This window comes from Canis lupus, chromosome X (genome assembly GCF_011100685.1).
Source record: "Canis lupus familiaris isolate Mischka breed German Shepherd chromosome X, alternate assembly UU_Cfam_GSD_1.0, whole genome shotgun sequence".
Lineage (NCBI taxonomy): Eukaryota > Metazoa > Chordata > Mammalia > Carnivora > Canidae > Canis > Canis lupus.
Window position 1 is genome coordinate 107,695,898 of NC_049260.1, and position 18,417 is coordinate 107,714,314.

The window sequence follows — 18,417 nt, forward strand, 5'->3', positions numbered from 1 at the left end:
CATACCTCTCAGCTGACCTACAGTAACCTCATAATTGGGCTCCTTCCCCTCTATGGTTGCTTCTCTATGGTCTTTCTTCTATATGGCAGCCAGAAGGATCTTTTAATGCACATATCAGATCATGTCATTCCTTTGCTTTTAAAGCCCCTCAGTGGTTTCTGTTACACATAGAATAAAATCCAAATTTCTTGGCCTATGGGGCCATGCAGGATCTGGCTTTATATATAACAATGTCATTTAATCTTGAGAACCACCTTGTGAGAGGAGTGCTAGTAGTACCTCCAGCTTGCAGGTGAAGAAACTGAAGCTCAACCACGTTATTTTATTGGCCCACGCAGTTAGAAATTAGAGGAGCTAAGATTTAGACCTCAGGTTGGCTGACTCCAAAGCCAGTGCTCTTATTTAATAATTCATAAACAATATAAAGACAGTGAATAAACCTAAAGGAAAAGTCTTACATTGAGGAAATCTCATAAGGAGAATGGGTTTTATATTAAAGCAGTAGGAGTGCTCTTTTCTCCCTGCGGTTCCTTGCAGAATTCTGAGGATAATTGAGCGTGCTGGTCACAAGATGGAGTTTTCTGGGAGGACAGCTAATCTGATGGTAGCCAGGCTGGCACTGGCCGTCCTGCGGGTGGACCACACATTTGAAGGCATGGCCTTCAGCATTCACTCTTATGAAGAAGGCACAGACCCTGAGGTGAGTCCAGCCCAGGGAACTGAGAACAAATCAGGCAAGCACTATTGCAAAACTTCTTTGGGAGAGAGAGGAGATACTTTTTAAAGATTTTAGTCTTCAAGGGACCCCTATGAAAATACAAATATCCCAGAGTAGATTCAGATAGAACCTTTTTTTTTTTTTTTTTTTAAGATAGAACCTTTAGTAGGCTAACACTTTGGTTTGAATGGTGTCCACAAGGTGTGCAATGACACCACCTTTGGCTCTATGACCCAAAATCATCTCACGTTACTTTATTATTAGCTACCATTTCTGGAGTACTTATTATATGTTGGAGCACTGAGCTATGGTCTGTACAGATAAGGAGATAGAGCAGTCAAGTAACATGCTCAAGGACACATAGCCTAATGGCTGAGCCAAGATTCAACCTATGCCTGGCTTTAAAGTCTGGGCCCTTTCCATCACACCACAATCCCCACAGCTACTACCTCCACTGGCAACCACTGTTCTGATATTTTCCACCATAGTTTTGCCTGTTCTAGAACTTTGTATAAATGGAATTATATAATATGTACTGTCTCATATAAGATTGCTTTCATGCAGCATTCTTTTGTTTCTATAGTTTATTCTTTTTTATTGCTGAATAAAATTCCATTGTATGGATTTACCAAAGATTATTTGTCTAGTCTCCTGTTGATGGCCATGGGGTTGTTTCCAGTTTTTGGCTATCATGAGCAATAAATACTGCATTGAACATTCATATAAACGTCTCTATGTGGATATATATTTTCATATATCTTGAGTAAATACCTAGGAATGGGATTGCTGTCTCATAAGATATAAGTTTAAATCTGTAAGAACCTTTCAGGTTGTTTTCTAAAGTGGATTGTGGAGTGATTTTTCTTTTTAAAAAAATCAAAGTATAGGATGCCTGGGTGGCTCAGTTGGTTAAGTATCTGCCTTTGGCTTGGGTCATGGTCCCAGGGTCTAGCATCAAGTCTCACGTTGGGCTCTCTGCTCAGTGGGGAACCTGCTTCTCCTTCTCCCTCTGCCTGCCACTCTGCCTGCTTATGCTCTATCTCTCTGTCAAATAAATAAATAAATAAATAAATAAATAAATAAATAAATATCTTTTAAAAATTAAAAAAAGGGATCCCTGGGTGGCGCAGCAGTTTGGCGCCTGCCTTTGGCCCAGGGCGCGATCCTGGAGACCTGGGATCGAATCCCACATCAGGCTCCCGGTGCATGGAGCCTGCTTCTCCCTCTGCCTGTGTCTCTGCCTCTCTCTCTCTCTCTGTGACTATCATAAATAAATTTAAAAAATTTAGAAAAAAAATAAATAAAAAAATAAAAATTAAAAAAATAAAATCAAAGTACAGTTGACACACAGTGCTGCATTAGTTTGATTTTTCTTTTCTTTTTTTTTTAGTTTGATTTTTCATTTTTGTATTAACCATTTGGGTATTTTCTTCAGTGATATATCTGTTAAAATCTTTTGCCCACTTTTAAATTGGATTGTTTGTCTTCTTATTGAGTTGTAGGTATTTTTTTTTATATTCTGGATACAAGGCATTTATCAGATATATGTTTTGAAAGTATTTTCTCTGTGACTTGCCTATTCATTTCTCAGTGTTATCTTTTTTGTTTTGGGAGACAGGGGGGTGGGTTGGGGCAGAGAGAGAAGGTGAGAATCTCAAGCAGACTCCATGCTGAGTGCAGAGCCCAACATAGAGCTCCACTTCCTGACCCTGAGATCATGATCTGAGGTGATGTCATGAATTGGATGCTTAACAGACTGAGCCACCCAGGCACGCCTTCAGTGGTGTCTTTCGATGAGCATAAGTTTTACCATTGATGGGGTATAATTTATCAGTTCTTTCTTTTATAAACAATCTGTGACTTGTCTAAGAAATCTTTGCCTACTAGCAGGTCATGAAAATATTCTATGCTTTCCTTTAAAAATCTATGGTTTCAGCTTTAATGGTTAGGGCTATAAACTTAATTGAATTAAATTTTATGTATGATGTGAGGAGATATAGTGTAGCATATGGTTTCAAGTTCATTTTGTTCCATATAGATACCCACTTATTCCAGCACCATTTATTCAAGACCTTTGTTTCCCAATTGGCTTGCTTTGGTGACAAAAAATCAAATACCCATGCAGATGTAGGTCTGTTTCTGAACTTTCTACTCTGTTCCATTAATTTTTTTGTAGTTGCTTATGCCATTATCATACTGTCCTGATTACTGTAGTCTTGAAATCAGGTAGTGTGAGCCCTTCAACTTTGTTCTTTTTCAATATAGCTTTGGTTATTGTAGGCCTTTCCTGTGTCCGTAATAATTTTCAAATGTGCTTATCAATGTGTGCAAAAAAGAAACATGTGAAGAGTGATTGGGGTTGAGTTGAAGCTATTGATCAATTTGGGGAGAATTGATTTCTTAGGAATATTAAGTCTTCTCATCCAGGAACATTTATTTAGGTTGATTTTAATTTCTCTTAGCAATATTTTGTACTTTATTTATTTATTTATTTATTATTTTAAGTTTTAATTTTCATTCTAGCTCATTAGCATACAGTGTTATATTAGTTTCAGGTGGACAATAATGTGATCTAGCACTTCCATACATCACCTGGTGCTCATCACAAGTGTACTTACTCCTAGATGATAGAGATAGACATAGATATAGAATATCAATTTTATTTTTATATTCTTGCTGCAAACAATTGTAAAATTAAATTAACAAAAATTCCATTTGCAGCAACATCAGAAAACATAAAATATTTAGGAATAAATTTATGTATTTATATCTAACATGGAGCCCAATGTGGAGCTTGGACCCATCACCATGAGATTGAGACCTGAGCTGAGATCAAGAGTTGGACAGTTAACTGAGCCACTCAGGTGTCCCTATGTTTTGTAGTTTTAAGCAGAATAGTATCAAAATGTTTTATAGTTTAAGTGGAGTAGTATCACATGTATTTTGTTAAATATGAAAATAAAGTTGATATTCTATGTCTCTATCACCTAATTTTGGATCCTATGAATTTGGTAGTTGTAGCAGTTGTTTTAGAGATTTCTTAGGACATTCTATGTAATATTATCTGGCAATAGAGACAGTTTAATGTCTTTCTTATTTTTATTCCTTTCATTTCTTTTTTTTGGCCTTTTTGATATTAGTGTTTCCCAAAAAATGCTGAATTGAAGTAGTTAAATTAACATCCTTGTCTTGTTCTTGATATCACAGAAAAAGTATTCACTATTTTACCATTACTGTGATGTTAGGCATGATTTTTGTTTTGTTTTGTTTTTAGATGCCCTTTATTTGATTGAGGAAGTTACCTTCTGTTCCTAGTTTGCTGAAAGGTTTTATTGTGAATGGTTGTCAAATTTTGTCAAATTTTTTCTGTATCTCTTGAAGCAATCATTTGGCTTCTCTCCTTTATCCTTCTAATATGGTGAATTACATTGATTTTAGGATGTTAAGCCAATCTTGCATTTCTGGGAGAAAACCTACAGGTCATGATGAATTATCTGAATTATCGTGTTTGTATAATGCTATTTTCAACCTGCTTATATTTTAAGTATTTTTACACTTATGCTCATGAAGGTTGTTGGCCTGGATTTTTTCTAATTTTATCAGGCTTTAGATGAGGGTTGTGCCAACTTTAAAAGTGAGTTAAGAAATGGTCACTGTTCTACTTTTGGAAAGCATCTGTGTGACACTGGTTTTATTCCTTTATCAGAAGCTTGATAGGGTTCACTAGGAAACTCTCTGGGTCTGGAATTTCTTTGTGGGAAGTATTTTGATAGCAAACCCAATTAATTTAATGGATGTAGAGCCATTCAGGTGTTCTGATTCATCTTGTGTCTGTTTTGGTTAATTATATTTTTCTAATGCTTTATTTGATCTAACTTGCCAAGCTCGTTGACAATAGTTGTTCATAATAGTTCCTAATTATTTCTTAACGTCTATAGGATTTATAGGGGTGGTCAGCAAAGGGTTTCTGTAAAAGGTCGTAAATAATTCAGGCTTTGTATGTCACAGGTGGTTTCTGTCTGGTGAAAATCTTTTTAAAAAGATTCTATTTATTTATTCACTAGAGACACACACCACACATACACAGAGGCAAAGACACAGGCAGAGGGAGAAGCAGGCTCCATGCGGGGACTCAATCCCAGGTCTCCAGGATCACGCTCTGGGCTGAAGGTGGCACTAAACCACTGAGCCACCCAGGCTGCCCGATTTCTTCATATTTAAAGTGCACTTCTTATAGATAGCATAGAGTTTGTGTTTCACTTTTTAATCCATCCTGAAAATCTCTGCCTTTGAATTGGAGTATATAAGTTCTTTAACATTTAATTTATTTTTTGATCTGGTTGGATTTAGGACTACCATTTTATTTTATTTTCTACTTGTCCTTTTGGTTTTTGTTCCTCTTTCCCTGATGACTTTTGGTTTATTTTAATATTTGTTACAATTGAATTTTGATTTTTATTGACTCTTTGATTTTATCTATTTGCATTATTTTCTTGATGGTTGCTCTAGAGATTACGATTTGTGTCCTAATATTTTTGCAGTCTACTTAGAGGCAACATTGCATCAATTCATGTAAAACACAAAAACTTTGGCCATACATATCCATTCACACCCTCTATATTTTATGTTATAGTTGTCATATATATTATATCTAAGATTAGAAACCCCATAAGATGATGTTATCATTATTATTTTAAAGAGCCTTATGAAATTGAAATAAAAAGCTTATCTTTTATATTTATGTAGATATTTATAACTTTTAATGATCTTCATTCTTATCTAAAGGTCAGAGTTCCATCTGGTAATATTTCCCTTCAACCTGAAGAGATTTATTTAGCATTTCTCATAGTACAGGTCTGATGGTGATGAATTTTCTTAGTTTTCATGTATCTGAGAATATCTTTCTTTTCCTTTTTTAAACGGTTTATTTACTTATTTTAGAAAGAGAGAAAGAGAGAGAGAGAGAGAGAGCACAAGCAGGGGGAAGGGCAAAGGGAGAGGGAGATGCAGATTCCCCACAGAGCATGGAGCCTGATGCAGAGCTCAGTCCCACCACCCTGAGATCATGACCTGAGCCAAAATCAAGAGTCAGATGCTTAACTGACTGAGTCATCCAGGCGCTCCTCTCTGATTGCTTTCAATCTTTTCTTTGTTTCTTTGCAGTTCAGTATTATGCGTGTAGGTGTGTTTTTCTTTGCATTTATCCTGCTTGAGGTTTGTGAGATTCTTGAATCTGTAAATTTACATCCTTTATCAAATTTGGGGAAATTTCCATCATTATTTCTTTAAATATTGCTTCTTTACCATTCCTTCTCTCCTCTCTTTTTGGGACCCTAATTACATGCATATAAGATTTTTGGACGTTACCCCACAGGTTCCTGGGGCTATGTTCATGCTTTTAATCATTTTACTAATTCTTTTGCTGATAGTATAACATCTATTGATTTCTCTTCAAGTCCACTGACATCTGTCATCTTCATGTTACACTTGGACCCATTCAGTGGAACTAAAAATTTTTGATACTGTATTTTTGGTTCTAGAATTTCCATTTTGTCCCTTTTTTGCTTGCTTCTCTGCTGTTATTTCCTCTTTTGACATTAATTGCAAGCATATTTTCTTTTAAATACCTGAGCATGGTTCCACTAGCTGCTTAAAAATCCTTGTATGCAGATTTCAACATCTGGGTCATGGATCTGGATATTGTGAAGGTTATGTTGTGGGGATTCTGGATTCTACTATTTTCTTCAGAAAACTATTGGCTTTTGTTACACCAGGCAAATGACTCTGTTGGAATTGGACTATGGATTCCATCTCTGGGATGGTAGCTTAAAGCTCAGTTAAGTTCCTTTATCCTTAGTTGGAGTCTGTCCTGTACATTGGTGGTTCAGAGGCCAGGCAGATTTTCTTTTCTTTTCTTTTCTTTCTTTTCTTTTCTTTTCTTTTCTTTTCTTTTCTTTTCTTTTCTTTTCTTTCTTCTTTTCTTTTCTTTCTTTTCTTTTTTATTTATTTATTCATGAGTGACAGAAAGAGGCAGAGACATAGGCCAAGGGAGAAGCAGGCCCCATGCAGGGAGCCCGATGTGGGACTCGATCCCAGGTCTCCAGAATCACGCCCTGGGCTGAAGGCGGTGCTAAACTGCTGAGCCACCCAGGCTGCCAGGCAGATTTTCTACTAAGAATTTTGGTTCCTCCTGATGGGACATCTGGGTGGCTCAGTCGGTTAAGCATCGACTTTAGCTCAGGTCATGATTTCCAGATCTTGGGATGGAGCACATTCTCTCTCAAATAAATTAATTTTTTAAAAAAAGAAAGAATTTTGGCTCCTCCTCTATAGCTTTCTCTTTTCCACAATTTCCTGTCCACCTCCCCCCACCCCCACCATCACTGCCCTGGCTTTCTAGTGACATGCTGTGGTTACCTGACCTTTGTTTTATGGTTATTCATGCCACTAAGACTACAGGTTTTCTATCAGAGTTTTCAGTGTTCTTCACAACATTAGTTTCACCTTGCTATCAGGTTAAGAGTTGTAAAAACAGGTAACTCACCTTGTAATGTTATCTTTTCCCAAGTGTCTAGTCTTGTCCAGAATTGGCCTGCTTTTGTTCATTTTCTAATGCTTTTGAGTTGTGGTTATTTTCTGTAGTTGTTATAGGTAGGAGGGTCAAGTCCATTCAGAGTTACTCAGTCATGCTGGAGGCAGATGTTGGGTTCCCATTGTAGTTTGGTTACATGTGGGGTTTTCTATTATAGACTTAGGGGGAGAAGCAAGTCAACCAACCCCAATCACATTCTCAGTACCGAACTGCTTGCACGTTGAATCTAAATCATAACTTCTCCATGGTACTTCATTGCCTTAGCAGAGTTTATTTGTGCTGGCAGAAGAGCCATATGGCTTTGGGATTCACAAATAATTTTTAGAAATATTATAAACTCTCATCTCCTCTACCTCTACAGCTAGCTAGATAGTTCCTTGATAGGCCACATGGATAATGGGGAAAATGGAGGCCCAACTTACATATATCTTTGTTCAACTACATCCCAACTGTGTGACCCTAGACAAGTCACTTAACCTCTCTGAGCCACCATTTCCTGATATCATAATGAAACATACATTTCAGAGCTAATAGAGGGATTAAATGAGTGAATACATGTAAGGGTGCCCATATACCCTGAGAGAGTTCAGGTCCCAGTTTAAAGGCCCCCATTCACTTTCAAAAATGTTCTAGTGCTTATAAAATACTATTCTCAATCAAATCAACAAATTTTCCTACTAGTGAGCCTCTAACAGAATTCCTAAGGCCTTACTGCCTTGTTTCCTGCCTTACTTTTCTTTTTTTTAACGATTTTATTTATTCATGAGAGACACAGAGAGAGGCAGAGACATAGGCAGAGAGAAAAGCAGCTTCTCTGTGGGGAGCCTGATATAGGACTCAATCCCAGGACTCTGGGATCATGCTCTGAGCCAAAGGCAGATATTCAACTGCTGAGCCACCCAGGCATCCCACCCTGCCTTATTTTTCAACAAAAGCATTGCCCCATAAAATATGGGCCAATGCCTAATGCTATTGTATTGGTTTTTTGTTCCTTTTCTTTCCTCTCAGAGGTGTATGGGTGAAGGAGGACTGCTTTCAAAGACTGGCCTTTATTTCTGAAAATCATGGCAAATCATGTGACTTGTCATTTCCCTTTCCACCTCTATGCATGCCCAGATGCAAGTAGACCAGAAGGAGAGAAAGTCAGGGATAAGTTTAGGAAGAAAAAGGAGTGTGTGTGTGTGTGTGTGTGTACATGTGCACCCTGGTCACATCTTGTCTTATGATCTGAGTGAGCATGTACCTGTGTGTGTGTGCATAAAAGGTGTGGCATACCTTGTGGAACTACTTCCCAGCCTTCAGCTTTCCAGCGTGATGCTCTGAGGTTGCAGCTGGGGCTGGGGTGGGAGGTAGGGAGGGCTCCAGGCTCATGGGTGATTATTCCAGTTACTATTTCTCGGCTTGCCTTGGCAGATTTACCTGGGTGAAGTCCCTCCGGGAAGGGTTTTGGCTTCCATCTATCTGCCTCAATCACTGAGGGAGAGAATTCCTCTTAGCAGCTTGCAGACCATCTTGTTTAATTTTTTTGGCCAAACTTCACTGTTTAAGGTAAGTTCTTGCCTCTGGTGACTGCCATGAGCTGACATGTTGTGACTCATTGTAATTATGAGCTCTTGCTATTTTCATGATGTTCTGTTTATTTTAGAATATGCTCTCTGATTTATTCTGCAAGTCTCCTGGCACAACCTCTGGCCCTCAACATGATTCAACGTCTTCTTTAATGATGTTCTGCCGTTTTTAATTTTCACAGCTTCTCAGCTTTGCGACGGACCTTAAAGATCATGTGGTGACCAAATAGAGGCCTTAAGATGTTTTAAAACCAGAAAAGGACAGCAAGTTCTCCTGATGAGTGTTGTTTCAACTTCTTGGTGCTTTCCTCCTGAATCTTCCCTGGCTCCTCCAAGCCTTCATCCCCTCTCTTTTGTGCCAATTCATTCGAAGCTGAGTGGTGTCCAGTAGGACACTTGCCCTCCAGCATTTGTTGCTCTTTCCCACCATTTCCACAGAACCTTCTCCAAGGCCTCTGGTCCTCACCCATTGTTAAAACAAAGAGGCAGTATGATGTGGTGGCTATAAGCATGGATTCTGGGGCCAGACTGGCTGAATTTAAAGCTGGCTATGCCATAGTCTACCTGTGTGACCTTGGGCAGGTTACTCAGCCTCTATGGGCCTTCATTTCCTCCTATGTAGAATAGGTTAATAGTAGTACCTCACTGGGCTGTTGAAGAATGAAAGGAGTTAATACATATAAAGTGCTTAGAACATTGCCTAGCATGTAATAAGCACCAGGTACCTGTTTGCATTACTATTATTATTTGCTTATTTGGGGGCTCTGCCTAATAAAAGATTCATTTATTCGGCCCACTCTGTCCCATCTAGCTGTGGGGAAGACAGCAGTCAGAGCTAGCATGAAATGGTCGATGATCACTATTAATTGTTAAGGTTCACAGTTTATTATCTCATTTACTTATGAGAAACCTTGACTCAGAGAGTGCTGTGGTCTGAATGTCTGTGTCCCTCAGAATTCATGCATTGACACCCTAACCCTCAAGATGATGGTATTAGGAGGTGGAGGCTTTGGGAGGAGATGAGGTCATTCGAGTGGAGCCATCATAATGGGATGAGTGCCCTTATGCAAGAGGCCCCAGACAGCTTGCTTGACTTTTCCTCCATGTGAGGACATGGCAAGAAGATGCCATCTATGAATCAGAAAGCAAACCTTCACCAGAACCTGACCATGTAGGCACTCTGATCTTGGACTTCCAACCCTCAGAGCTGTGACAAATTTCTGTTACTTATAAGCCACTCAAGATGATTTTTTGTTCTAACAGCTCGAGTGAACTAAGACAAAGAAGCTAAGTGATTTTGCTCAAGGCTATACAGCTAGGAAGTGGCATAACCAGTAATCAAATCAAAGCTGTCTGACTCCATAGTTCAAGTATCTAAGAGGTCCATACATTAACAGCTATGTGTGTTTTCATTTTCTAGAGAGGCTATCCAAAGGAAGGAATTTATAATGGTCAAATATTCAGTTATTGCAGGGAGATTGCAAAGGGCCAACTTAAATATGCCACATACCACCTCAAATATAATACATTGTTTCCAGTTATATCTGCAGGATGTTTTTTTTTTCTCCTGGAGTTCCCTAGTGGCTCCCCTTTCTATGTACATTATATTTGTTCCTGTGGGTTTAGCTTAAATCCCACCCAGAAAGCCTGCCTGGAGTTCATGAGCCCCTGCTTTCATCCCCACCCCCTGCTTGCATTCTTGTCTTACATTTCCACCTAGTTTCTAGTCTGGTTTCCCTAAGTAGATTGTGGTGGATGTCATGGGTCAGGCATGTTTTATTTTCATGGCACAGGTACCTGACGTGTTTTCAGTAGATACATATTTATTAAGCCTTGTACTTAAGTGAAAATAAATTGGTTATAACTGGGACAAGACAGTGAACAAAAATTTTAACAAAAATTAAGAATGTGGTTCATAGCACTCTGACCCTTTTGGTAAACTTGAAATTTCTCTGTATCATCTGGCATGACATTATTTTTGTCTTAATTTCTCTCTTTTCTTTAGAAGGCTGTGCTGTCTCATAGAATAAAAGATAAACTTGTTTTGCATAGATTTCACACCTAATAAGTAATTTTTATTCACTAACATTTTCCATTGAAGGGGATTAAAGATATTTGCCAAAATTAGCCTACGGACGTCATAGTGCCAGATAATGGATTAGAAGTAGCCTGCCATCACATTCAGAACGGGAAGGGCCCTTGTAGCTCATAGTTACCAGTGAAGATATTGAGACTCAGAAAGGGGAAGGGACTTGCTAGAGGTGACACAATTTATTTATTCAGTCATACAGTTATTACTCAGGCAGCAAATACTTATCAAAATCCTGCTATGTGTCCTGTGTGGTGCTGGGTGATGGGGGTATAACAGTGAACAAGACAGACATAGTGTGGGCCCCTCATGTAACTTACAGTCTGGTGGAGGAGAACAGAAACCCACATATCCTAACTTTGAAGGGCATGACCTGAGCTTGGGTCCTGTGCCACTGATTGTTGGGGAGGGAATACTTATAAGTGATGCCATCCTCTAACTACCTTTTCCCCTAAGTCCCAAGTCTCATAGCCTTGCTTTCATGCTGCATCTTCCAACATCTTTTGATCAAAATCTTAACTGCTATCGCAACATACTACTTTAAAAAGTGTTGATAAGGGGCACCTGGCTGGTTTGGTCAGTGGAGTGTGCAACCCTTGATCTCAAGATTGTGAGTTCCAGTGCCACCTTGGGTGTAGAGATTGCTTAAAAACAAAATCTTTAAGAAAAAGTTGTTGATAAGACACCATTACTGGAAAACGCATACCTCCTCCTCCACCAGTGGCAGTTCTCTAGGAGAAGGACAAAGCATTAAGCAAGTACAACATGGCATAGGGGCTCTGGGAGCATAGACGAGGGCACCCATTCTTGTCTGGGAGGTCAGGAAAGGCCTAGAGAGGTGTCTGCTGAAACCCAAGGTTGAGTAGAAGCTAGGAGATGAAAAGGGGCAAGGATGGAGGAGTGCTTCAGGCAAAGGGAACAGCTTCTCTAAAAGGTCCAGAAGCAAAACAGGTAAAACTTGAGCCTTGAGCCAAAGAGTAGAAGAGTGAGAAATGACATAGCTCCTTTTTCTGCATGGCCGCCATTTTGTAAGAAAACCAGAAGACAGATTAAGTCCTGGGTGGCTGTGTGTTTCCCCTCTTTTGGCATTTCCACTCCAGAAAACTGTTATCTCTTAGACTAAGTTGAAAGGTTTGTTAGATATCACCTGGTCCACTTTTCTTCCCGTTGTCAGTGTACCAGAGAGAGGAAGAGACTTTCAAGGAACAAGAGGGCTTGGGCTAGCACTTGGTCTTTTGATAGTCAGCCAGGGCCCTTGCCACCATATTGTGTTGTAGATCCACCTCTGCATGAGGCTACCACAGGGAAAATGCTCTGGGAAGGCAGTATTGAACAAACAGGCTGGTTTTAGATAAACAGAGCTGGTCAAGAACAGGAAGTAAGTAGCTTCCTAGTGGAGCCCCAGGCTGTGTTCACAATTACCCAGTTCTCAGTGGCTTCAGGACTCAGGAATATGGGTACTTGGCATCTCCTGAAAGTGGCCCGGCAGGCTCTCCAAGGGACATCATCTGGGCTCACCTCATCTAGGCTTTCTTGGCAAGTCCTCAGAGGACTTTCTTCCCATCCCTCCTGTCTTCACCTATTGCCTCTTCATGTGTGCCCCAGCAGAGGCAGTCTCCCAGCTGCCTCGCACCCCCTGGGGCCTTGGCCTGTAGCACTTTGGCTCTGTGAATTAGCAAGGTCCACATCCCAACAGCCACATTCTTTCTTTTTTCTTTTTTTTTAATAAAATAATTTTTATTGGTGTTCAATTTACCAACATACAGAATAACACCCATTGCTTATCCCGTCAAGTGTCCCCCTCAGTGCCCGTCACCCACTCACCCCCACCCCGCCCTCCTCCCCTTCCACCACCCCTAGTTCGTTTCCCAGAGTTAGGAGTCTTTATGTTCTGTCTCCCTTTCTGATATTTCCCACACATTTCTTCTCCCTTCCCTTCTATTCTTTTTTTTTTTTTTTTTTTTTCCTTCTATTCTTTTTCACTATTATTTATATTCCCCAAATGAATGAGAACATACACTGTTTGTCCTTCTCCAACAGCCACATTCTACTTGATCTCCTTTGAATCAACATTTATTAGGCATCCCTGCCCCATCATGCACTAGCTGTTTGATCTTTGTCCGAGCCTTACAGCCTCCCCGACCCTTGGTTTATTCGGAAAATGTCTATATTGTTTCAGGGAGGACTGAAGATAGTGCATGTGGAAATCATTTAACAATGTAACTGGCTCATTTTGGGTGTAAGACAAAGTATGTGCTGTATGTCAGGCCATGCAGGGGACATGAGGCCACAAATGCCTCTGCTCTGACCTCACAATTCATGGTCCCCTAGGGAGGAGATGATGGTCCTCAGGAACCTATTTCAAGATGGATGTTTATCAACCTGCTTCCACCTTCAGGGAGGATGAAATGGGGTGGCTTAGAACTAACCCACGATGAATTTATGTTTCTTATGAGGAGGGGCCTCTTACAAGTAAGTAAGGATAGTTTGAGGTTAGAACTAAGGTAAATTGTGAAATGTCAGGGTTCAGGGTTACGAAAGTAGGGGATAGTTTTACTTTGTTGTAGTGTGCTCCTGAGTAGCAAGTAACGACCAAGTTGTAGCAACAAAGGCTACAACTGGGTACATATATGGTTGTAGGGCTGGGATTAGTGCATTGTTCTAGCTTGGTAGAATTGAGACCTTATGTGAAGACAGGAGGTAAGCCAAATGGCCTCTAAAAACTTCTTCTCAGGGGCTCCTGGCTGGCTCAGTCAGTAGAGCACGCAACCCCTGATCTCAGGGTCATGAGTTTGAGCCCTACGCTGGGTGTGGAGTTTACTTAAAAAGAAATAAAATCTTAAAAATAAATACAAATAACATTTCTTCTCAGCTTGTGATTTGATTTTCCATATTTCTGTACTTCCTGCCATACATTAGTAATTCTGAACTGATTATTGACATGCAAGGAATTGGAAATTTAGGATTTGAACTCCTCTTCCTTATGTTTCATCCACAGACCAGAAATGTCACAAAAGCATTAAGCACCTTCGTTGTGAGTGCCAGCATTTCAGATACATCCATTCAAAACTTGGCTGAGCCAGTGGTAATCACTCTGCAGCATGTTGAAGGAAACCAGGTAACATACCCATTTTCATCTCAGAACAGGAAGGCCTCTGAACTCCTCCTTGAACTTCCTGTTAAAAATAAGGGGCTAGTTAACAGATGTGATTCCAAGACTTGAAGAAGATTGTCCCATTCTAGGCAGTAGAGGTGTGTTGTAGTTGAGACCTTCTAGAAATAATGCCATTGCTTCAAGGGGTAACTAATGGTGGGCTTCTAGCACTGTTACAGATTGGCACAGGAGTGACTAGGGCAGGTGGGTCTTTTGGTTGTCCCATCACACTAAGTGATATTTAAATTCCATTTGTTTTTGAGTGAGGCAAACAATTTAAAATAATTGAACATTTTGATCCTTTTGAATTGCCACAAAGAACATTAAAATATGTATTAATTATCACCAAAGAATTAAAACCATAGTCATATGGCATAACATACGGTATATATTACTAAATGATCAAATTTAGCTGTAATATAAGAATGAACTACTATTCCATTATTTGATGTTAATGTATGTCCAGTGTGAAGTCTTAATAGCTTCCTTCATTCCCAATATAAAAGACCATATGGTACAGCATATTTTTCACAGGTCTTAATTCTAGGAGGGAAGAAGGAAGAGTGTGAGAGGGATGTAAGAAAAAACATGTTAGAAAATGAATGAAACATGTTAGATGGCTAAGATCTCTCAGTTCCAGCAAGGGCCTTGGCTTTCCAAGCATATCCCCCAACAACCAATTTCTCATGCTTCCAGTTCCCTGGAGGTTGTAGGAGCTGGTGAGGCCCCAGGAATGCTCACTAGGCCTAGTGAGCAAGCAGCTCAACTTTGCATCCATAAGGCCGGATCTCAGCTGTGAGCCCCAAATACCAAAGTTCTGCAAAGAACACCTGCCTACATTGGACCTGCATGGACCATCCACAGCCTCCTTCTGGGCTTTACACCAAGAGGGTGTGGCAAATTCCAATGTTGCCAAATATTTATGTGTGTGTGTGTGTGTGTATACATTTAGTTTTATTGTAACAAAGCAACTTATACACCTTTTTAAAAAGATTCCATTTATTTGACAGAGAGAAAGCAAGAGAGCACAGGCAGGGCGGGGGGCAGAGGGAAAAGGATAAGCAGGTTCCTCACTGAGCAGGGACCTGATGCAGGACTCCAGGACCCTGGGATCATGACTTGAGCCACCTAGGCACCCCAACGTGTATATTTTTAACATTTAAAACAGAATCAAGTGGACCTGGGTGGTTCAAGTCGTTTAAGCATCTGCCTTCGGCTCAGGTCATGATCTCAGGGTCCTGGGATCGAGCCCCACCTTGGGGTCCCTGTTCAAGGGGGGAGTCTGCTTCTCCCTCTGCCTCTGCCCCTCTCCCTGTTCATGCTCTCTCTCTCAAATAAATAAATAAAATCTTAAAAACAAACACACAAAAACCCTGAGCATCATCTTTCCTTTCCAGTGAAATAAAATTTAGGAATAAATAGGAACAAAGTTACAATAGAGAATGTCAATTCCAAATATGATCGCACAGGTACTGCTGATTCTCCCATCGAGTGGCAGGGCTCAAATCACCATTAGGAGAGAATTTTATTTTAAAAGTGTCTTCTTGGGATCCCTGGTGGCGCAGCGGTTTGGCGCCTGCCTTTGGCCCAGGGCGTGATCCTGGAGACCCGGGATCGAATCCCACATCGGGCTCCCGGTGCATGGAGCCTGCTTCTCCCTCTGCCTGTGTCTCTGCCTCTCTCTCTCTCTCTCTCTGTAACTATCATAAATAAATAAAAATTTAAAAAAATAAAAAATAAAAAAAAATAAAAGTGTCTTCTTAAACTGCAAAGATGTCCATTAAACATCACAATTAAACATGCCAAAAGAGAAGCCATCTTGTCAAAATGCCCACTTGACCCACCCAAACATCTCAAATCCACCCTTTGCTGACCTTCTATAACCCCATTTAAAAAAATATTTAATTTATTTATTCATGAGAGACACAGAGATAGAGGCAGAGACATAGGCAGAGGGAGAAGCAGGCTCCACATGAGGACCCTGATGCAGGACTCGATCCCAGGACCCCGGGATCATGACCTGAGCCAAAGGCAGATGCTCAACCACTGAGCCACCCAAGAGCCCCCCAGAACCCCATTTTTAAGTTTTTTTCTTTTCCTTAACCAAGAGAAAGTAGACAGATGCATGTTGGTTAGTGCTAACTGTCCATATTCACATAGAGATGCAGTGTAATCTCTGAGCCTGATATCCAGAGAAAGGAGAAAAACTAAAACTCTATGCACTACTGCACAGTAGCCTTGCACCCTCCAGCTTTCAGCAGAGCTAAGGGAGCAGAAGAGTTCCTTTTTTCCCCCCACAGAGTACAGTGGTATTGATTCCAGAAAGTTCTTGTTGAGACAGGAAGGAATAAAAATGAATTTGGAACAGAAAGGGTAGAGATTCTTTTCCCACTGCATCCTGCTCTGGACATTTCCCCCCAAAATAAGTTGAGAACCTTGGTATAGAGGGAGAGAAAAGAGACTTGAGAAAACAGAGCGAATGAGCACAAAAAGAGGGGAGAAAAAGACTGCAACTTGCTGCCAAGGACTGTAGAACATTTAAAAAGGAAGTTTGAAATTCATTGGTGTTCCATTACTCAGCTTCTCCTTCCTCTTCAGTATCTTTCAATCCTTTTTCATTATCTTCTCCTTCCCCCCTTCATCGTCCATATGGGGAACCAAGTTGTAGGGTCAGGGATTTGGCCAAATAACATCTTTGATGACCTCTGCTGGTTCATTTGCACCTGCATCAGAATGGTCAGGAAACCAGGTGAAGAAGCTCTCTGGTTCCTCCTGCTGTCTCTTCCTGCTGGCTCTATTCTGCATTTGCCTTGAATGTTTCATCAAATCCTTTCTGGATTTCCATTTGATTTCACTGGGTTTGGAAGATGAATCACCACTCTTGTTCGGATGAAATTCTTTGGAGAAAACTTTATTTTTGAAGTACGGGTTTTCATCAAAATAAAAATCTATTCTGTAACCTGAGTTAATAGCTTCAAATTCTGTTTCTTCAACTCTTGCCAAAGAACACAGCGTCTCTTCATCCTCCTCCCCAAGCAGTGCAGACACTTGTGGATGGTTGACGAGTGTTGTTACCCCAAAATCTGGGATTTGGGCCATCAGTTCTGACCTCTTCTGAAAAAAAAAAAAAAAAGGTTGGTGGAGTGTGTTGTATTTCTGTTCTACTTTCAAAATCTCCTCACTGACTTGTTCATTAAGTCTATTTCATTTTGTGCTTCATCCATATGTTCAATCACTTCTTGCTGCTCTTTTCTTCCTTTCAGCAAGAGCTGAGAGGTCAACATCTCCCTGGCTTAGAGGCAGGAGGCAGACTCTGTTTCTTTGAGTCAGGAGTAAAGATGGACATTTGGGGGCCATGCTGTGAGGAAAATCCACAGAAGGGAAGATGTACTTCTGGAAGAAGCTCCAATTACTTTGATGTTACCAAATATTTAATTAATTAATTAATTTGTTTTTTATTTATTTTTAAGATTTTATTTATTTATTTGAGAGAGAGAGACAGTATGAGCATGAAGGACGGTGGGAGGGGGGCAGCCCTGGTGGCTTAGTGGTTGGGCAGCCCTGGTGGCTTAGCGGTTTGGCATCGCCTTCAGCCCAGGGCGTGATCCTGGAGACCTGGGATTGAGTCCCACATCAGGCTTCCTGCATGGGGCCTGCTTCTCCCTCTGCCTCTCTTTCTCTCTGTGTCTCTTGTGAATAAATAAATAAATAAATAAAATCTTTTTTTAATAAAAAGGAGGGTGGGAAGGAAAGACAGAGGGAGAACCAGACTCCCTGCTGAGCAGGAAGCCCGATGCGGGGCTGGATCCCAGGACTCTGGGAGTATGACTTGGGCCAAAGGCAGACAACCAACTGAGCCACCCAGGTGCCCCTGTTACCAAATATTTTAAAGAACACATAGTGGACTGCCATGCAGTAACAGGGTGTTTTCTCACTTATAAACCCCAAATCACTTGGATTAATCTTAAAATCAGCTCGCAAATGGTGTGTGCTGTGTGTGTGTGTGTGTGTGTGTGTGTCTGCTGTTTGTAAAAACATTGAGAAGAAAACACTTGTGTGTAGTTGTCATTGTGTGGTCATGGTCACAAGGAGAGGCATTTACCTCTGATTTTTCTTTTTTCTAGAGTTATGATCAAGTACACTGTGCCTTTTGGGATTTTGGGAGTAAGAGTAAGTATTTCTTTTAGCAAGCTTTGTGTTCAGTTTTCAATGATACTTTGCCCCTCCCCATTTTCCTAGTACATATCAAGAATAAGGTAATTTGGAAGACCCAGTGCAGAGTAGCCTTGAGCTGTT

General features: G+C 40.4%; 1 protein-coding gene and 1 pseudogene across 1 annotated transcript in view; one reads left to right on the top strand and one right to left on the bottom strand.

Moving 5' to 3' along the window:
* Window positions 1-18,417, top strand: part of ADGRG4 (adhesion G protein-coupled receptor G4) — a 103,724-nt gene that overhangs the window by 61,905 nt on the left and 23,402 nt on the right. Inside the window, exons 13-16 of the mRNA XM_038588425.1 lie at window positions 538-700; window positions 8,724-8,858; window positions 13,966-14,085; window positions 18,246-18,291. Coding sequence (XP_038444353.1) covers window positions 538-700; window positions 8,724-8,858; window positions 13,966-14,085; window positions 18,246-18,291 — 464 coding nt within the window. The remainder of the gene's footprint in view (window positions 1-537; window positions 701-8,723; window positions 8,859-13,965; window positions 14,086-18,245; window positions 18,292-18,417) is intronic.
* On the bottom strand, window positions 16,589-17,405 carry LOC102155716 (annotated as a pseudogene).